At 46.7% G+C, this 17,500-nt stretch overlaps 1 protein-coding gene across 1 annotated transcript in view; it reads right to left on the bottom strand.

Moving 5' to 3' along the window:
• Positions 1-5,118: 5,118 nt before the first annotated feature.
• znf704 (zinc finger protein 704) overlaps positions 5,119-17,500 on the bottom strand; it is a 71,568-nt gene continuing 59,186 nt past the window's right edge. The window contains exons 4-9 of the mRNA XM_083646282.1: positions 14,927-15,198; positions 11,383-11,483; positions 10,147-10,438; positions 8,597-8,728; positions 8,265-8,356; positions 5,119-7,873 (exon numbers count right to left, since the gene is read on the bottom strand). Of these exons, the coding sequence (XP_083502408.1) occupies positions 7,759-7,873; positions 8,265-8,356; positions 8,597-8,728; positions 10,147-10,438; positions 11,383-11,483; positions 14,927-15,198 (1,004 nt within the window). The 3' untranslated portion in view covers positions 5,119-7,758. The remainder of the gene's footprint in view (positions 7,874-8,264; positions 8,357-8,596; positions 8,729-10,146; positions 10,439-11,382; positions 11,484-14,926; positions 15,199-17,500) is intronic.

Genomic DNA, 17,500 nt, shown 5'->3' with positions numbered 1-17,500 from the left:
CCAGGACAGAGAAGGAGAGCACGTCCCCTAGACCGGGATAAAGTGGACCAGGCCGATGGGGAATCCCAGGTACTTTGAACTCTGCTATGGATTTAAAAAGCCTAAAATAGGTCTTTCTTTTCAAACGCCCATCCTACGCCTTGAAATCCCCTAAAAGAAGCAGAGTATATTGAAGAGTTTGAGAGAAGACGCTGCTCTCGACACACAGCACAGAGAGAAGGACCAGTCTCTCCTCGCTCTCGCACCGTGGCGACCCGGCTGCTCTCCACGCCCCTCATGGACACCACAGCACAAATAAGAGCACATTTATATAAAGTCATATATTCCATAATGTCCTTATTTGCATGCACATGCAGTAGTAAAAATACACTTAGACCAGAGCATATATATACTGTTTGAAAAAAGAGTGTAAAAATCCAGTGCGACAGTCATTGAGTTCTTGAGGTCTACATGGTCGTAATCATAGGTTAACGGATAAAACAGCCAATGAGATGATCCGATTTGAAGAGAGGGCGGGTTGCCGCTCTCCGTGTTGCATATTCAAGTTACAATGATTAAAATTGAGGAGCTATAGCATGCGCATACATCAAATCAAATTTCATTTTATTTGTTTCCCGTTCGTATCGAATTCGTTTTAATCAAATCCAACCGAGGTAATGGAATTCAGGCAGATGATCACCTCTGTTTTTCCTTCCCTCTTAACCCATTGATACCTGATGCAGCATTTGCGTGTATATCCCTCGCGCGGTTCGCGGTCTTAAAGGGATACACACACAAATGCTGCATCAGGTATCAATGGGTTAACTGCCAGTTAGAGACTTCTGGAAAGGTCTCACCTGCCATCACAGAGAAAACCACTTCCCAGCTTCCTGTGGATATCGCTTAGCAACTCCGTGCTAAGAACGGATCATCTCACCAACCGCTTCACATGCTGTTTGCTGAATGAGGCTTCCTTGATTTCCCAAACATTTCTAGGTTGCACCACAACAGCGAGTCTTCACATCAACATACATGTATCTACAAGCCCTTACACAAAGGGAGAGAGTCATGTTTGGGAAAACAAAGAGAGAGAAAGAGGAAAGAAAGACAAAACACAGCAAAACACAGTATCGTAAGGTTGGATTGAAAAAACAGTTTACAAGTTACAGCAAAGAGTAGAAAAGTCACTCTTTTAGACCTTCAAAGTTCCTCACAGCAACGTCTTTCCAGAACCAAAAGGGGCCAAAAAGGGCCTCTGAACGCAACTCACAGAACATTTTTTTCTTTGTATCACAAATCTTTGAAATAGAGTTATAGAAAGCTGAACTCAGACTAGCCAGCACCAGAGACATTCCATCGTCGTTGCTGTGGACCTGCATATCACAGCAACACACCTCCACAGAGTTTCCAGACAGGACCAACCGGGACCGACCCACTCGTACCTAATGGGCTGGGTGGTGGTGAGGTCCACTCTAGAAACTCTGTGCTCATCAAGGCACATTCAGGCTCCTGGACAGCGCTGACCTAGGATCAGCCGGACTTCCCCCGCTTCCTAACCGTTGAACGTTGAAAAAGGGAAACCCGAAACTGAGCCGAGACCAGCGCAGGAGCCACTTCTCCCCCCCTCAACCCTCCTCCACATTCCTGAAAGAAGGAAGGATGACCCCTCCTCTTTTTTATTGACAACAATACTGTCCAACCCCGGCACTCAGGGGGCGGGGCCAGCCACGCATAACCTGCCCATCAACATGGTTGCCATGGAAACTAGTCCCACGCGTGGTGGGAACTGGGCAGTTTGAATGCACTGCTACTCAGCCTGTAATCTGGGTCATACAAGGCAATGCCACGACTTTTCAGATACACATATTAACATTTAATTGTCTCATAGATTTGAAATATGTCTCGTTAAAAGTTCTCCAATAAGGACAAAAGAGTAAATTTCCACGCAACTTTGAAACTTTGAATACCGTACATTGAACTTGGCCACCGTCTATCCATCTAACAAGCATGAGGTCGTTGAAAATGGGAGGGGTGCAATTGGCTTATTGACATTGACTGCAGACCATTAACGCCACACACACACACACAGCCCACCTGCTGTCAGTCTATTATGTTCAGTGGTATTTCTGCTGAACACAGGAAGGCCTGTGTAAAGACACACCCACATAGGCCCCTATATGGGCATCTGCTCAAACGCTATCAGCGAGATACAACTGGCCGGCCAATCAGCAGCCACAGAGCTGTAGGGGCCTCCTGACTAAAGGCACAATCTGTAACTTTGACTTAATGAGTAACTCAAGTCAATAGTGTAAAACATGGGTGTCTTTTTGCAACTGGACATAATACTGCACTACAGTTTGTGCCTTTAACCCACTTTGAACATAATTTAAAAGTCTGGGATATCAAGTCAATAAACTGATATACACCGATACTGTATCTATACTGTGTTGTAGCTTAAACTGTATATACTGTAGCATACATTGGATTATACTTGAGCGATATAACGTGTAATAGCGTCGTCAGCCTCGTCACAAACAAGTCTGGTCGTGTGTGAAACATTGCTCTCGGTAGAGATCAGGTATATATAAACCAGGGACGCGTATAAAATTGTCAACACATGAACCGCCGTTAAAGCCATCACTGCCCAGTAGCTAAGCAGGACAATGGCGGGTGTATTTGTGTGCGAGGACATAATACACTGAGGGCCCCTCATAACTCACCAGAGCGGATTTTTACGCCTTCCGTAAGTAGAATAATGCCATCTTGCTTTATTCCGCTTATAAATCACGGCTGAACGCTCAGCTCTTTAATAGGCCGCAGTAGGGGGGTAAACACACCAGAGAACAAAAGCAAGACCAGCCACTGTCGCTCCATTTGAAAAAAAAAAAAAAAAAAAATCCTCATAAGTATTCATATCACTCTCACCAGGGCAACAAGACCGCCTGCCTATTGAGGTTCTTTGATGCCAGTTTTAACTGTGCTGTGCCGAACACTTGTTCACAATGACGGCGAGCCGTTTGGAGCTGGTGTGCGGAGCCGCTCGCTGCCTCCGGTGGCGGCGCGGCACGCTCACTTGTGACCTCATTATCGGTAAGTTGGATGAGGCCAGGAGGTTGCTCACATATGGCACAACTTGGCATCATCTGGACGTGAATTTGGGAGTGAGATGTCAAGCGGGTGTCATCATGATCCTTATCCTGCTGTGCCAGTTTTGCCCAAAAGAACTTGAATTATACAATATAGCATGTTTTCATCTGTTATACTATATATTAATTATACAATATAGCATCACGTCTTCATCTGTTATACTATATATTAGTAAAGGATTTCATGTTCAACACCTTCAACACTCTAGTCTAGATGCTCTGATATTGGTTTAAATTCCAAGTTCTTATTTCGCTAAATACAACAATGGATGACTTGTCACCGTCACTGTGTGCATTTTCCATACTGTGTAGAATAGTTTGTTGAGTGTAAAAAGTACCTGGCTCATCTTCTACAAAATTTGCAAATCCATTGGTTTGTGCTCTTACCTACCGGGCTGCCCCCGAGAGGATCAGAGAATTAGTTGTGTTTGCGTACATATGGGTTAACGCCACAGTTGTTATTACTCATTTGGTTTGTCCACTTTGCTGTGGTACAGGGGGCTCAAAGAAATCATTTAAATAGCAAAAGCCCCCACTTTTACCACAGCAACAGTACCGCAGCAAAGGGGCCAAACCAAATGAGTAACAACAGTATCAACAGGCAGTAATCAGCACTAATCACCAAAACAATGGAGCCGATGAGGAAGCAGGGGAGACAACAGAGGTGAGGGGTGAGTCGTGTCTGGACACTTGGTAGACTTGGAGGCAGGGTGTTTTTATTTTCATGTTCTACAGCATAACAGTGTGTACAAAATGGGAGTAGACTGGATATGCGCTCATAGGACACATGGGAGAAATAGCCAGCACGGGTAGATAGCACCATCACTTCCCCCCCCTGTCGCGTGCGTGAGCGGCCCTTTATAAGTGCGTACAGTATGTAAAACAGATCTGGGCGGAGTGACCCTAGAAGCACCTTCACGCTGAGGCCATCTTGGTAGTAAACGATGTTCTCGTCGAAGCAGCCAGGCCACAGTCCAGAAACAATTCCTCTAGTTCTTTGCTGCCTTGCAGATCTGTGCGGAGATGGATAGGTATGAGAGATAGGGGCAGCAAGTCTCTTTTGTGTTGAGGTCATTTGGATGAACCCTAAACGAGGCTCTGAGATTAGCTTATTTATCCCAAATCTTAATATTAGCCATTTGAGCTGCAAATCAAAACACCGACCTAGAAACAGCTTCTAGGGACGACTTCACTTGAAATTAGCTGCCATAGAGATGCTGACACTATGATACCCAGTCTCGTCAGCACCGTGGGACGATCTGAACTATAGCGAGTTGTTCCTGGACCGAACCCGGACAGATTTCCGATTGGCCGCCCCGGAGTCTCCGCGCACCAATGGACGGCCCCCGAAGCACAAACATGGAGCACCACAATGAAGGGGAAGGGGCGACATAATGGGGAGGGCAGGGAACACATCCAACTGAGTGGGCCGACTCAGACGCCCTTCAATCTCAAAGTATTGGTTTTGACAGGAGTCTCGCGGCAGACGGCCCCACACAAACCCCACAAGTAAGCCCCCGCAGGCCATTTCATGTAGGTTTGTAACTGCTGGGGGGGGAGAGGAGAGCGTGGGTGGTGGTGGTGGTGGGGGAAGGGGTTCAGTAGCGGCCCGCATCCTCGCCCTGGGGCACCTTCACATTCACACACAAAGCCATATGCACGTGTGCGTCGAGGGCGCAAACACGCAGAGCTGTCAATCAAACTAATTGCGGGTGGGACTGTGTGGCGCAGTGAGAAGAGAAGTGGAAATAAGATCAAGGTTTTAATCAAGTGTGGCGTTTGGCCACTAAGCAGCGCTACGCCTCGCAGCGGGGCGCGGCGCGACAAGTGAAGGAGCCTCCGGGCGGGAGCGCGCGGGTCAACACCGACTGAAAGGAGCATAACAAGCTTGCCTTGCATCAGAAATTATGCCCCCCCCCCCCGTCTCCCCCCCCTGCAGTTACAATAGCCACACATTTTCCTTCGGCAGAACATGAAAACAAAACAAGGCATAAACAGTATATATATTTATATATATATATATATATATATAAAAACAAAACGAAAACAGCCAAATCAGTGTGTCTTGTTTGCTTTAACTTTGAATTCAAACATGTATTTCTTTAAGTATATATAGATTTGTCTTTTCTCAAACAACAATACGTTCACATAATACAATGGCAAATCATTTTGAGATCGAAATATTTCTTGCGGAGACGTCACCAAAGTAATGAAGCACAATGATTTTTTTTTTAAAGAGTGACTTAAAGGCTATTCCTATATTCAAAACAATAGTAGCCTGAATGTTTGAATGAGACATTATTTCCCCCACATCTGATCACATCATACTTGAACCTCTCTTGTTCATAAGGTGGCGGATCGAGAGTTGAGATTTGACCGAGGTGTCGGCGGTGAGCACGGAGCTTAGAGAAAATATACCAACTACGTAATCTACATTAACATACTGATAAATGGACAAAATAGAAACAGTTGAGCAAAAATAAGAGCTACGATTCTCTGGCGTGGGAGTATATATTGAGTGGGCTAGCTTGTGAGTTTATTAGCTGGTGTTGGTTTGGTGTATTTTCTTGTGTCAAACGATCCTCTAAATGTGACAGAAAAATGCCCAGAGAGAATTTAGGGGGCATTCAAGGAAATGCAACATACTGTGAAATGCAAAGAGAAAATTCATAAACAGAAGGGAAATGACAGTGTGCCTGTTGGTAGCAACGTGTTTTTAACACAGGGCATTTCGATCAATTTATGCACATTGTAACAGTCGAACGCAGCCCCAGGTGAAGCGAGCACCAGTAGACCCTTTGAGCCAATCAGATGGCCAGTATGTTATTCAAATAACAAACCAGCTAGCTGCGCATTAATTTTTACTGATCACACCCTTTACCTTGTCAATAACAAGGCTATTGGCCAATCACAAGGCCTCTCATGAAAGTCCAAGCCACAGCTTTGCTTCCGTCTTGCCAAGTGAACCAAGTGTGCCGTGCACGTTAAACGACAAAGGAGTGAACGAATCAAGTGTTTCCAAATTTTCCCACGCTACTCAAATGCTCTGAGCATTTGAGCAGGTACGAAAGGGGGAGTGGCCAAGTCACGGCTGGTCAAATGTTGACGTTTCTTTCCGTTACTTCCTTTAAAAACCTGTTAGGCTGGAAATGGAGAGGCCATGGAGGAAGATAAAAACAGATTTTCAACTCTCCAGAAGGTACCAAGTGTACCAAGTGCTCAGTTACACACATACAGTGCAAGTGCCTCACTTTTGGTTTTGAGCCCTCCCCCTTTGGTCAGCTGACCAATAGGACACGCTGATGTGGCGTAGGTAAACACAAAGTTAGTTTTGCTCCCTTGTGGGGAGGCGTCAAGTTCGGTGGTGGAGGAGGAGGAGGGCAATGTGTCTCTCTGTATGTGGTGAAGGACGCCGATGGTTTGACGGCCTCGCCAAGCCGCATGCTTCCAGCGTTGTGATGTTGGTCTTTCTTTAGCAGGTGGCAGGTAAACAGTCTGGATTTAACGGCCCAAATGAGCACAAGTACATCAACAACAGTGAACATGGCACCTTAAAGAAAAAAGGGGGAAAAACGTTTTTGGTTGGTTTGCGAAGTTGTCTTGTAGGATTTGAGTTAAGAGAAGCTATTGAGATATAGTGCTGTATATAACCATAGTTTTAGCTGCTGGTTTTTGCTTTCTTTAGAATCACATCCCTGATAAAACAAAGAAAACAAAGAATAAATTGGATAAAAAAAAGAAGTGAGATAGAAAACAGTTACTGTCTTCTGTGGTAAAGAGTCGATGTGTCCGTCCGTGTGTGTCCGTCCGTCCGTGTGTGTGTGTGTTATGTGTGTGTGTGTGTGTGTGTGTGTGTGTGTGTTCACGAGAATGTGGTTTTATCTGATACATTGCTGGCAAGGTCCATCTGCGTTCCCTGACTGTGAACTTAACCATTTTTGCATTGATGGTTCAGCTGTGTGGGTCTCTCCTCTACACATCCCCATGCGGGCACAAGGAGTGAGGAACAGGTCACCTCAGAAGGTCCAGACAAAAGAGAGATGAACAAGTTGAAGGAAGGACAACAACTACACGCTTTTTCACCACGATCTTCAAAAACGGCAGCAAAGAGGCCAGTCTCCTTTCTGGATAAAAAAAGTGAATATTTGTTTTTTTGTTTTGTTTTTTTGACAAAAGAAAAAAAGTTTTTGACCTCTTTTTCTGGTCCCCTTCTTTGACTGGACTTTCCATTTAAAAACCAGAGCTTTACAAAACATAGAAAGATGCAACACTGAACCCAACATAGAAAACGGCAAAAATTCTTAGAACTTTTTTTTCTCTTCTTTTTTTCCGTTTGCACTGTTTAGCTGCACTGGGGTTTCCCAACATTGGGAATGGAGGGAATGGCGAAGCAGCGCTGGGAAACGTGGACGGCGATGCAAAGGTGACCCCACCAGCCTTTGGTTCCTACTACAGCTGGAGTGGTACGGTGGAGCTGAGGAGGAGGGAGGGGGGGGGGGGGGGGGCGGAGCCAGAGCGCGACGGACAGTTGCGATTTTGAGCTGAAGGAAAATGGACGCATGCAAAACGATGCCCCTCCCCCCTTTCCCTGGCGAAAGGCGGCAGTGCCTGTGGGCGTTGGCGTTGGCGTCGGTCAGTCGGTGAATCTCTGGCAGGCCTTTTTCCAGCGGCAGGCGGTGCACCACATGTCGCGGTTCTCCATCCCGTACACCTTGCGGCACTTCTTCCCCTCGCCGCGCACCTTCCGACTGGACGGGAGCAGAACACACCGTCATGAATGATGGAAAACATGGCTGACATGTTGCAGAAGTACAACTCCCGCCCCCCTCCCCCCGAATCTGACTGGCTAATCATGATTTATTTTTAAATACATTTTCTGAGAACCACTGCAACATTATTTAAACATTCATCTCTTTCACAATGCTTCCCCCCACATTCAAACAGCTCCAATTCATATTTAATGCGATGGTTAAAACTGTGAGATTCTTTCTGCCAAAAAGAAACTGGGAAAAGCTTGCGGATCTTAATGTTTTAATGAGCCAACTGCCAAACTCCAAAAACATCCAGACCATCTCTCACGGAGGTTTGATTTGTGTTCCCGTTGTGGGAAGTGGTAAGCTGCAGTGAGGGGTCCCGTACCTGAGGGCGCTGGTGGCTCTGGGAGGGGAGGAGAGGACGGCTATGGTCTGGGAACGCTGCTCTCCAAAGCCCAGGCTCTTACTGGGAGACACCTGAGTGGGTCGGACAGAATGACAATCATTGCAACACAAACGGATCCATGTGTGAGGGGAAACGGTTGAAGCTGAAAATAAATGGATGGTTGTGTGTGTGCGTGTGTGTGTGTGTGTGTGTGTGTGCGTGTGCGTGTGCGTGTGTGTGTGTGTGTGCGTGTGCGTGTGTGTGTGTGTGCGTGTGCGTGTGCGCGTTTGTGTGTGTGTGTGTGTGTGTGTGTGCGTGCGCGTGTTCCTCACCGCGTTGCCGGTGAAAGTGACGGGTGGTGACTGCCAGGAGATGCTGAAGCTGGAGCTGTTGGTGGGGGTGAAGCTGGTGGAGGCAGAGCCGGCTGAGTTGCTGCTGCACGGGATGGACACTGGAGCCGTGGCCTGAGGACAGGACAGGACAGGACAGGACAGGGGACAGTTACTCTGCTGCTACTAACCAGGCTGTAAGCTTCACAAAACAACCTCTGACACTTCCTCGTAGGAGGAGATGGTTGTACCATAGTCTCAAGGGATGGGCAAATTAATTGTCTATTCTTTTGTCGCTCATTTTGGAACAAAAGTCTTCCTCATTAATGATCTTGCTGGTAGAAGATGTAGCTATGCCCAAGTAACCCTCACATCAATATCAAACTCAGGGACTGATGTGACTGAAGAGTCAGGTAGGTATGATGACATTTTATGATCTTTGGATCATTTTAAACATACATCTTTTGTTATAACAGATGCATTTTGTTATTCTATCCAGAATGAATTGTCCAACTGTTGGCACAGCCGCAACATCGTGACACATAATCAGCAGACTGAGGACCCACAACAAGAGAGAGAGAGAGAGAGAGAGAGAGAGAGAGTGTGTGTGTGTGTGTGTGTGTGTGTGTGTGTGTGTGTGTGTGTGCCTGAGGAGTGTGCTGTGGTGTGTGACCAGGAGAGAACATTGATCTTGTGCATTGATCTTATATGGTGAAGTTGAGTGTGAATGTGTGTGTTGCACATTGATCGTAATCTTGTCTCCATCTATTGTGTGTGTGTGTGTGTGTGTGTGTGTGTGTGTGTGTGTGTGTGTGTGTGTGTGTGTGTGTGTGTGTGTGTGTGTGCTAGGTTTGGCCCGGTTTTCGGTAATATCGAATATCGCGATATTTGCCGCCATACAGTATGCAATTCTTTCCACAATATCAAATATCGCCTTTTTTTCTTTTAATTTTTGAAACTTTTTTGCACAATCTGCCCTGCTGCCGACCCTCATTTCACTGCTTCCTGTACATTATTGGTACTGTTAAGAGTGTTGTATGTGTTGCTGCAAAGGGAGCGGTCAACTTCTCAGTCCTTTATTCATACTACTAATCATATGTAATGTATGTACCTTAAACATAAAATACAATAATATACAGACATAGGAGGAGCCCGGCCTGGAGTCACCCACACAGGGCCTAGACCCTCCATGCACCGAAGGGCCTTACAATACTGTGGTGTAGCACTAACTCTATTGCAGCGGATTGGGCGTGATCAACCCCTTCCGCAGGCAACGTTGCAGACAGAGTAGGAAGGCTGATCCGTGAGCGGCTGCTTCTGGGACGCGGGTCGGGGTCTTAATCGGCCTCGGCTGGGTCTACTGGGCGAGGGTGTATGATGTTGAGAGACGCGAAACACCTTACGACCCCAGCTAACATCACTGATGACGCAGTCCCAGCGCATGCTGTAGCATGTATTTTAAATCTACACGATAATATCGCGTATCACTTTGGATATGGACATTTTGGAAATTGCCCAAGTGTAGTGCGTGCACCCTTCCTCGTCTGCCTCACCTGGTAGGCGTGGTCGGTGTGGATGAGGTAGAGGGCGCTGGGCGCGGAGCGGCTGAGCGGGGTGGTGTGGGGGTGGGCCTCCTTGGTGCCGTTGGGCTGCGGCGGCGCCCTGTCGGCCAGCTGGATCAGCGAGGGAGGGGGCGGCGGGGGAGGTGGTGGCGGGGGGGAGAGGACAGAGGGGGACACGGGGGACAGGCTGCTCAGTCCCTCGGCCACCGAGTCTGTGTTCAGCTTGATCTCCGTGTAGTAGAAGTCCTCCTCGCCGTCGCTGCAGTCCGAGTCACAGTTACGCCTGTGGAGGGAGGGGGAGGGACGGGGAGGGGGAGGAGGAGGGGGAGGAGGAGGGAGAGGGTGATGGAGAGAGAAGAGGAAGGAGGGAGGAGGAAAGCAGGAAAGACAAATAAATTAAATTGATAAAAGAAATCAACACACAGGAAGAGAAGAAGGAAGATCAACAATAAACAGGGTTAAAATCCAATCCGATTCTGGTTGCCTAGAGAGGGAGCATCCAATTAAACCATAGATTGCATATCTGACTTTTATGAGCTCAATACATCTACATTGTGACAGTTATGGCTCTGGCATGCGGCGCATATAAACATAACAATAGCCATTACTAGTCGTTTGTGTGGACATTCTACTGCTTTGATGGAAATGCCCCTTTGTGTTCCCTTTGTATCTAGCTAGCATGTTGAAGAACGTCGGAGAGCAAAGCGTTCGCGTACATCGTTATGTGCACACTCATTACGCTACGTGTGTGTGCACGTGAAGTGTGATGTGTGTGTGTGCACGTGAAGTGTCATGTGTGTGTGTGCACGTGAAGTGTGATGCAAAATGTGCCAATCCGATCACAGATGACCCCTGGCCCCCTTTTCCGCATTAACGTCATTCCTCCGACCAACACCCGTGAGAAAGCGCCATCTGGAGCGCGCGGGCGGAGCGGCGAGAGCGGTCTCCGGGTTTAATTGAATGTCAGTATGAATGGGCGATGCGGACGATAGCTTTGTTCACCGCCATGCTCATTTTCCCCCTGGCCTGTCACCCCCGCGCCCAGAGCAGGAAGTGTTACCGTGGCGATAATCCGTCAGGCTTTAATCCCCTGTTTTGACAATCTCCAATGAGAGGTTGGAAGGTGCGGACGGCCACTGTGTGTGTGTGTGTGTGTGTGTGTGTGTGTGTGTGTGTGCGTGTTTATGTGTGTGTGTGTGTGTGTGTGTGTGTGTGTGTGTGTCTTACCCCAGGTGCACGGTGCGAATGTGTCTCTGGATGCCAGCGGCGGTACTCAGCACCTTGCCACAGTTCTTCCACAGGCACTTGAACATCACCTTCATGGAGTTCTACAGAACACACAGTGGACACAAGCTACAGTCAGAACACACACAGTGTTCACACACAAGCTACAGTCAGAACACACACAGTGTTCACACACAAGCTACAGTCATGTTCACATCAAGCTGCAGAAGGAAGTGTGTTGTGAAGATGTTTGTTGTTGTTAGTCATGATGATTTCGTATCCATGACTTAAGTTACAATGATTGTTGACGCTGCCATATTGACTCCCAAACCATGATGTGATCAGTGATGGTCACTTGATCAATTGTGTGATGTCATCAGTGAGTGATGTCATCAGTGATGCAAAGTTGAACAGATGTGCAATTATTCCTATTGTATGCCAATAGAGCAGGCGAGGGCACGCAGCAGCCGAGCTGTGGGCGAGCCCGCACAGCGGGCGATCCCAGGAATCGAGCGCGCGTAGCGCACGAGATTTCTAGTATTACAAAAGTACCAATATATTTCAGTTCATGGTGTATGAAGTGTTCAAAAGGTACTTGAAAAGGTTGTCCCTGATGACTGGGCAGGTAAGATCATGTTTTATCTTCATGCCTCTCGGGCAATTTCACCTCCTGCCATCCTGACGTGATTATTACAACTGATCCTGGAGCGCAGGAGATCCCCAGACCTCAATTCATGGCTCAGATTCTTAAAAAACAAAAAACAAAAATATGGTTTTGTAAAAAAAAAAAGAGAGAGACTGCACACAAAAAAGATTCCTTTATACAAAATGTTATTTTGTAAATGAAGGTCTTTAGTTAGTTTGCTATGAATTCTTTAATTACTATGAATTAACGCGTTTCCTTTGATAGCAGCTATCATTGTGTGTTGGATGCTTTAGAATGAGAGCAGACTGAGGAACAGGCGTCCTCATCCTGTAAACAGCCTTTGTGAGAAGACTCCAGCAGACGCCTGGCTGATGATCCTCCACCACCCCGCCGTGTGTCGTGAGGAGCTGAGGGAGACTTGACAGTGTGTGTGAGCCGGCGCTGCTCCTCTAGCTTATATCAGCCCGCTGTAATTACACTATTGGCCTCCAGGAGAGACGACGCATTGTCTTCCCCTCCGAGCGTTCGTCCTCCCGCTCTGCTAAATGTTGTTAGAAGCCCGTCTATCAAACTATTGTTGAGGCTCGTTTCATTTTGAGGAGATGTCAGGTTTTTTTTTAGCTCCTCTTTTCAGACACAACAATCATCTGTCCCCTGTGCATTGTTTTGTCTTTGGCTAACAAAAGCCTGATTTGTGTGGTGTGTGTGTATCTGTGTGTGTGTGTGTGTGTGTGTGTGTGTGTGTGTGTGTGTGTGTGTGTGTGTGTGTATCTCTGTGTGTGTGTGTGTGTGTGTGTGTGTGTGTGTGTGTGTGTGTGTGTGTGTGTGTGTGTGTGTGTGTGTGTGTGTGTGTGTGTGTGTGTGTGTGTGTGTGTTTTTCCTGTTTAAGAAACATTTCAGGGTTAATTAAACAGGGAGCTCCGGACGGTATTGTCTAAAGCAGAGCACAAGACAAGCATGCGGATAATTTCATGTGAAACCTTGGCAGTGTGTGTGTGTGTGTGTGTGTGTGTGCGTGTGTGTGTGTGTGTGCGCGTGCGTGTGTGCGTGTGTGTGTGTGTGTGTGCGTGTGAAAGTGAGCTACGTTAGTCTTCCGAAGCTCAGGAGGAGACTCCTTTCTTCTCCATCCATATCCTCCATTCTCTCTCCCTCTATCTCTCCTATTTTCCTCTTCCCAGTTCTCTCCATCCTCGTTCCCGCTTTATTCTTCATCCATAACCTCGTTCTCTCTCTCGCCCTCCCCCCTTTCTCTCTTCTATCCCTCTATCCGTCTCTCTCTCTCTCTCTCTCTCTCTCTCGTTCTATTTCTCTATGGCCTTCTTTGTGATAAGTCCCCGCTTAATCCATTGCTGTGCTGGTGGCGAGGCTGATCGCCCGAGAGTCTTTATTGATTGGCAGAGGAGAGACATGAGGCCAGCAGGAGCGTTGTGTGTGTGTGTTTGCCGTAGCAGGTATTAAAATCATTACCCGCCCAATGCTGAGCCACTGAGCAGGCTGAGAAGTCATTATGAAGGTCAAATGTCTTGGGAAGGGGGACACACACACACACGCACAGGCACACACACACACACGCATGCATGCACACACACACACAAAATGAATGAGAGCAAAGAAAGGGAGTGAGGAGAGAGTAAAAGAAGGGAGGGAGGAGTGACATTGAAAGCAAACAAACACATATGGGAGAGAGATGAGAGAGGGAGAGAGAGAGAGAAGGAGAGAGAGAGATAAAAGCAATATATATCTGGGGAATATAATTAGAGTGACAAGCTGTCAGTGGGTGTATAGAAATGAGATGTGGCCAAATAGTGTGTGTGTGTGTGTGTGTGTGTGTGTGTGTGTGTGTGTGTGTGTGTTGCGCTGCAGCCTCTGGGTACCACAGACCAAACCATCACAGGTGCAAAGGGCTCTGTGCGTTCCTTCCCAACCCCGTCCAATTTCCCCCTCTGCCCAGTTGGAGTGTATATACTGTATATACTGTATATACTGTATAAGCCCATTGGCTAAAATCACGTAGCTGCTGTGTATCTGACAGCATCTCAAAGACAAGTTCCTGACCTCCTCCTGTTGACAGACCTGCGTCTTATCAGGAGGACTGCCGGCACTCTCTTCAAACAGCTTTAATGACAGCTAGAGGAAAACACTGGCGGTGTTGCTGTGCATGTCGCTAACGTTAACCGGTGCTTCTCCACCTTTTTGGTACGCGCCCCTTAAAAGTGATGCCTCCCTCGTGACCCGCTGTCACAGCCTGCACACAGCTCAACCAAAGAACCACTTTCCCTTTTCACGTTGTTTCCTTTGAATATCAGAGGCGGCCGAGAGGCATATTACTGCTCAGTATTTCACAAGGAAAAGGCGGATAAACTGAGAACAAATAAGACACAAAAATGTTTCTGTAAGAAATCAGATTTCTATCTCATAGATCAACTTGCAACCCCCTAAAATGATCCTGAGGACACGATCTCCAGATCGTGTTCCACCGACATAAAACCTTGATTTTCACATTTACGAGTGGTATGAGTGAGATATATTTGAAAAGGGTTTCAAATAGCTGAACTATTTGGGGTTTGCCTAATTCAAAGAAAAGAGAACTCCCGCACACCGTCTCCGTTTCGGTTCCAACGACCTTCATCAGATTCTGCTTACAGAGTAAGAGGAGGGACCCAGTTAAATAAGCCGGTAAACCTATGTGTGGACCAATCAGGTTTGCTTAATTCAAAATTTCAAATTGAGAGCTGCTGATACGGTCTCAACGACACTTATCACTCACTTATCTCACTTATCTCACTTATCTTTTTCATTTTTGGAAACATGTCTAGCTACTAATTCACCCCAAGTTTAGAGGAGAAAAAAACGTTTCACAGTGTACAGCAGCAGAAGGTGCCTCTCTCAGTAAGTGTTCACCTTGCGCTTGCGAGGGATGGGCTCGTCGAACAGCAGGCTGCTGCCGTCCTGCTCGTCCAGGCTGGGGTCCTCGCAGCCGGTGGGCCCGGGCCCCACGCCGCCCAGGCTGGGCACGCGGAAGGGCTTGAAGCTGTCTGCGGACAGCGGGGGGGACGGCGTGGACGGGTTGGACTGGTCACTGGGGGCCGACCAGCTCCAGTAGCCCCCCGACGAGCTGTAGCTGGAGGGCGCGAAGGGGCCGCCAGAGCCGTTGTCGCACAGCGTCAGACCCTCTGGGGGAGGAGAGGACAGAAGGGAGAGGCGAGGGAGAGATATGGAGGCGAGGGAGAGATATGGAGGGGAGGGAGAGATATGGAGGGAGGAGGAGGAGAAGAGAGAAGGTAAGGAGGGATGATGGAGAGAAAAAAGGAAAGGAAGAGGAAGAAGGAGACAAGCACGTTAAGAAGGAGAGGAAGCGCGAGAGTGAATCTAATAAGAAATACAGCTTCTCTAGTCACATTTGCAGATATTGATGGAAGATACATTCAATTCAGTTCAGACACCTTTTTGATTTACACTTCACACATAGAGTCTCTCAGCAGCAGCATTGTTGACTGTGTTACTTTGTATTTCCAAGGAGACAGTTTTAAGGTCTCTCGTTTTTTTTTTTTTAGACGATCATCAAAGGAAGGTTTCTTTTGAAAAGCAGCGACAAAAGACACTTTACCTTCTGAAGATAGAGACTGGGGAAGGGTTTGGAGTGTGTATGTACATGCGCGTGTGTGTGTGTTTACTGTAAGTGTGTGTGTGTGAGAGAGTGTTTTCGTGTTTGTGTGTATGCGGTGTGTATTTATGTGTATGAAATCAGTGAGTGGGAAACAGATAAAAGATTGTGTGTGGTACAGCGTGTAATAAAAGCAGAAGCAGTGTGTTTAATGTAGTCAAGGTTGGGAGACATGCTTCTCACCTCCGCACTGAACTTTTACATGAAAGAGGAAGTGGCTCACTCACCTCCAATAAGAAAACTACTCTGCTCTGCATTCTGCTTTGGTGCTTGTAAAAGCAAATCATATGGTTGAATATTATGCCAGTGACCTTAACCCATTGATACCTGATGCAGCATTTGCGTGTATATCCCTCATTTGTGTGTGTATCCCTTTAAGACCGTCTTAAAGGGATACACACACAAATGCTGCATCAGGTATCAATGGGTTAAAGGAGAACGTCGCTGAAAAAACAATGCTGATTTCTTTCGCACATGATCTGACACATATTATGCATTCATGCACAAATGACATCACTGGTCCAACATCTTAACTCAAATCAACTCGCAATAACCGTCAACTAATTGAATGCCTGCAAAACTGTTTACAATGTGAGATCATGTACAGAATAAATCAGCATTGTTTGTCTGTGAAGTTCTCCTTTAAGCTGCTACGGGAGGCAACCACTTTTAGGTCAGACATGTAACAAATGCCTTTAGACGACAAAGGATATATATATATATATATGTATATATATATATATATATATATATATATATGTAAGGGATAATGTATATTGAGGCGGTGATTACGGGGGAAATAATGACCGACAGGTGGATTGAGCCCGACGCGCAGCGGAGGGCTTAATCGTTCACCTGAAGGTCATTATTTCCCAGTAATCACCGCCTCAATATACATTATCCCGCTTAGAACACGGCCTACAACTAAATCATTCAATAATCTGACAAAAATAATTATTCAAATAGATTTTTTAATAGCGTTTTCAACGACAAAGCGGTTTCATTCGTAATTGGCACACAAGACACCACAGCTGCAACTGGTTGGCCTAATTAGTAGTGTCTGCAGACAAAATGCTCTTACCAACTGATTAATCCAGGTGTGGCAGAGCAGCGGTCGGGTTGTCGAGAAATAATGACCGGTGAATATTGTTGATTGACCAATCAGAATCGAGTATTCAAGAGAGCCGTGTTCTAAATATATATATATATATATACAAATTTGATTAATGAAGAAACTGAAGCATGGTGTTGGGCTGGATAAGTATCTGTAAGAACGCACTATGCATGACAACCTATGTGTGCTGATGTGAATGCACACGCTATGATCTCTAACATGTATGCATGTGCGTGACATTTGTAAGAGTACATTAAGATAAAAATGCACGGTTGGTATATGAAATCCAATTTGTGCGTGTGTGTGCATGAACGCGTGTGATGTGTGTGTGAGTGTGCCTGAACATGATCTCATTGCATGTGTGTGTGTGTGTGTGTGTGTGTGTGTGACTGTGATCAACACATGCATGGTGGTTGGAAGGTTGGCTGCATGTCTGCTTGGTTGAATGGTCGTCTGGTTGGTTGCGCAGGGTTTCTAAGCGGTTGCATGTGATTGCATTGACAGGAGCACTTTGGATTTGTGCCACTGAGTGGAGTGGCAGAGATCCAGATTCGCGGCGCCTTTCTGTGGATTCGCAGGACTTGGCCATTGACGAGGGAATCCTGACTGAAGCATGGCAGGTGGTGGCCATCTATCAACGTAGGCCTTACACATGCATTCACAAGATAACAGCCGTGATGGAAGAAGAGGGCTATGT

This window comes from Poromitra crassiceps (genome assembly GCF_964638095.1).
Source record: "Poromitra crassiceps genome assembly, chromosome: 11".
Classification (NCBI taxonomy): domain Eukaryota; kingdom Metazoa; phylum Chordata; class Actinopteri; order Beryciformes; family Melamphaidae; genus Poromitra; species Poromitra crassiceps.
Note: the sequence above shows the minus strand (reverse complement) of the source record. Positions and strands in the feature narration are given on the sequence as shown.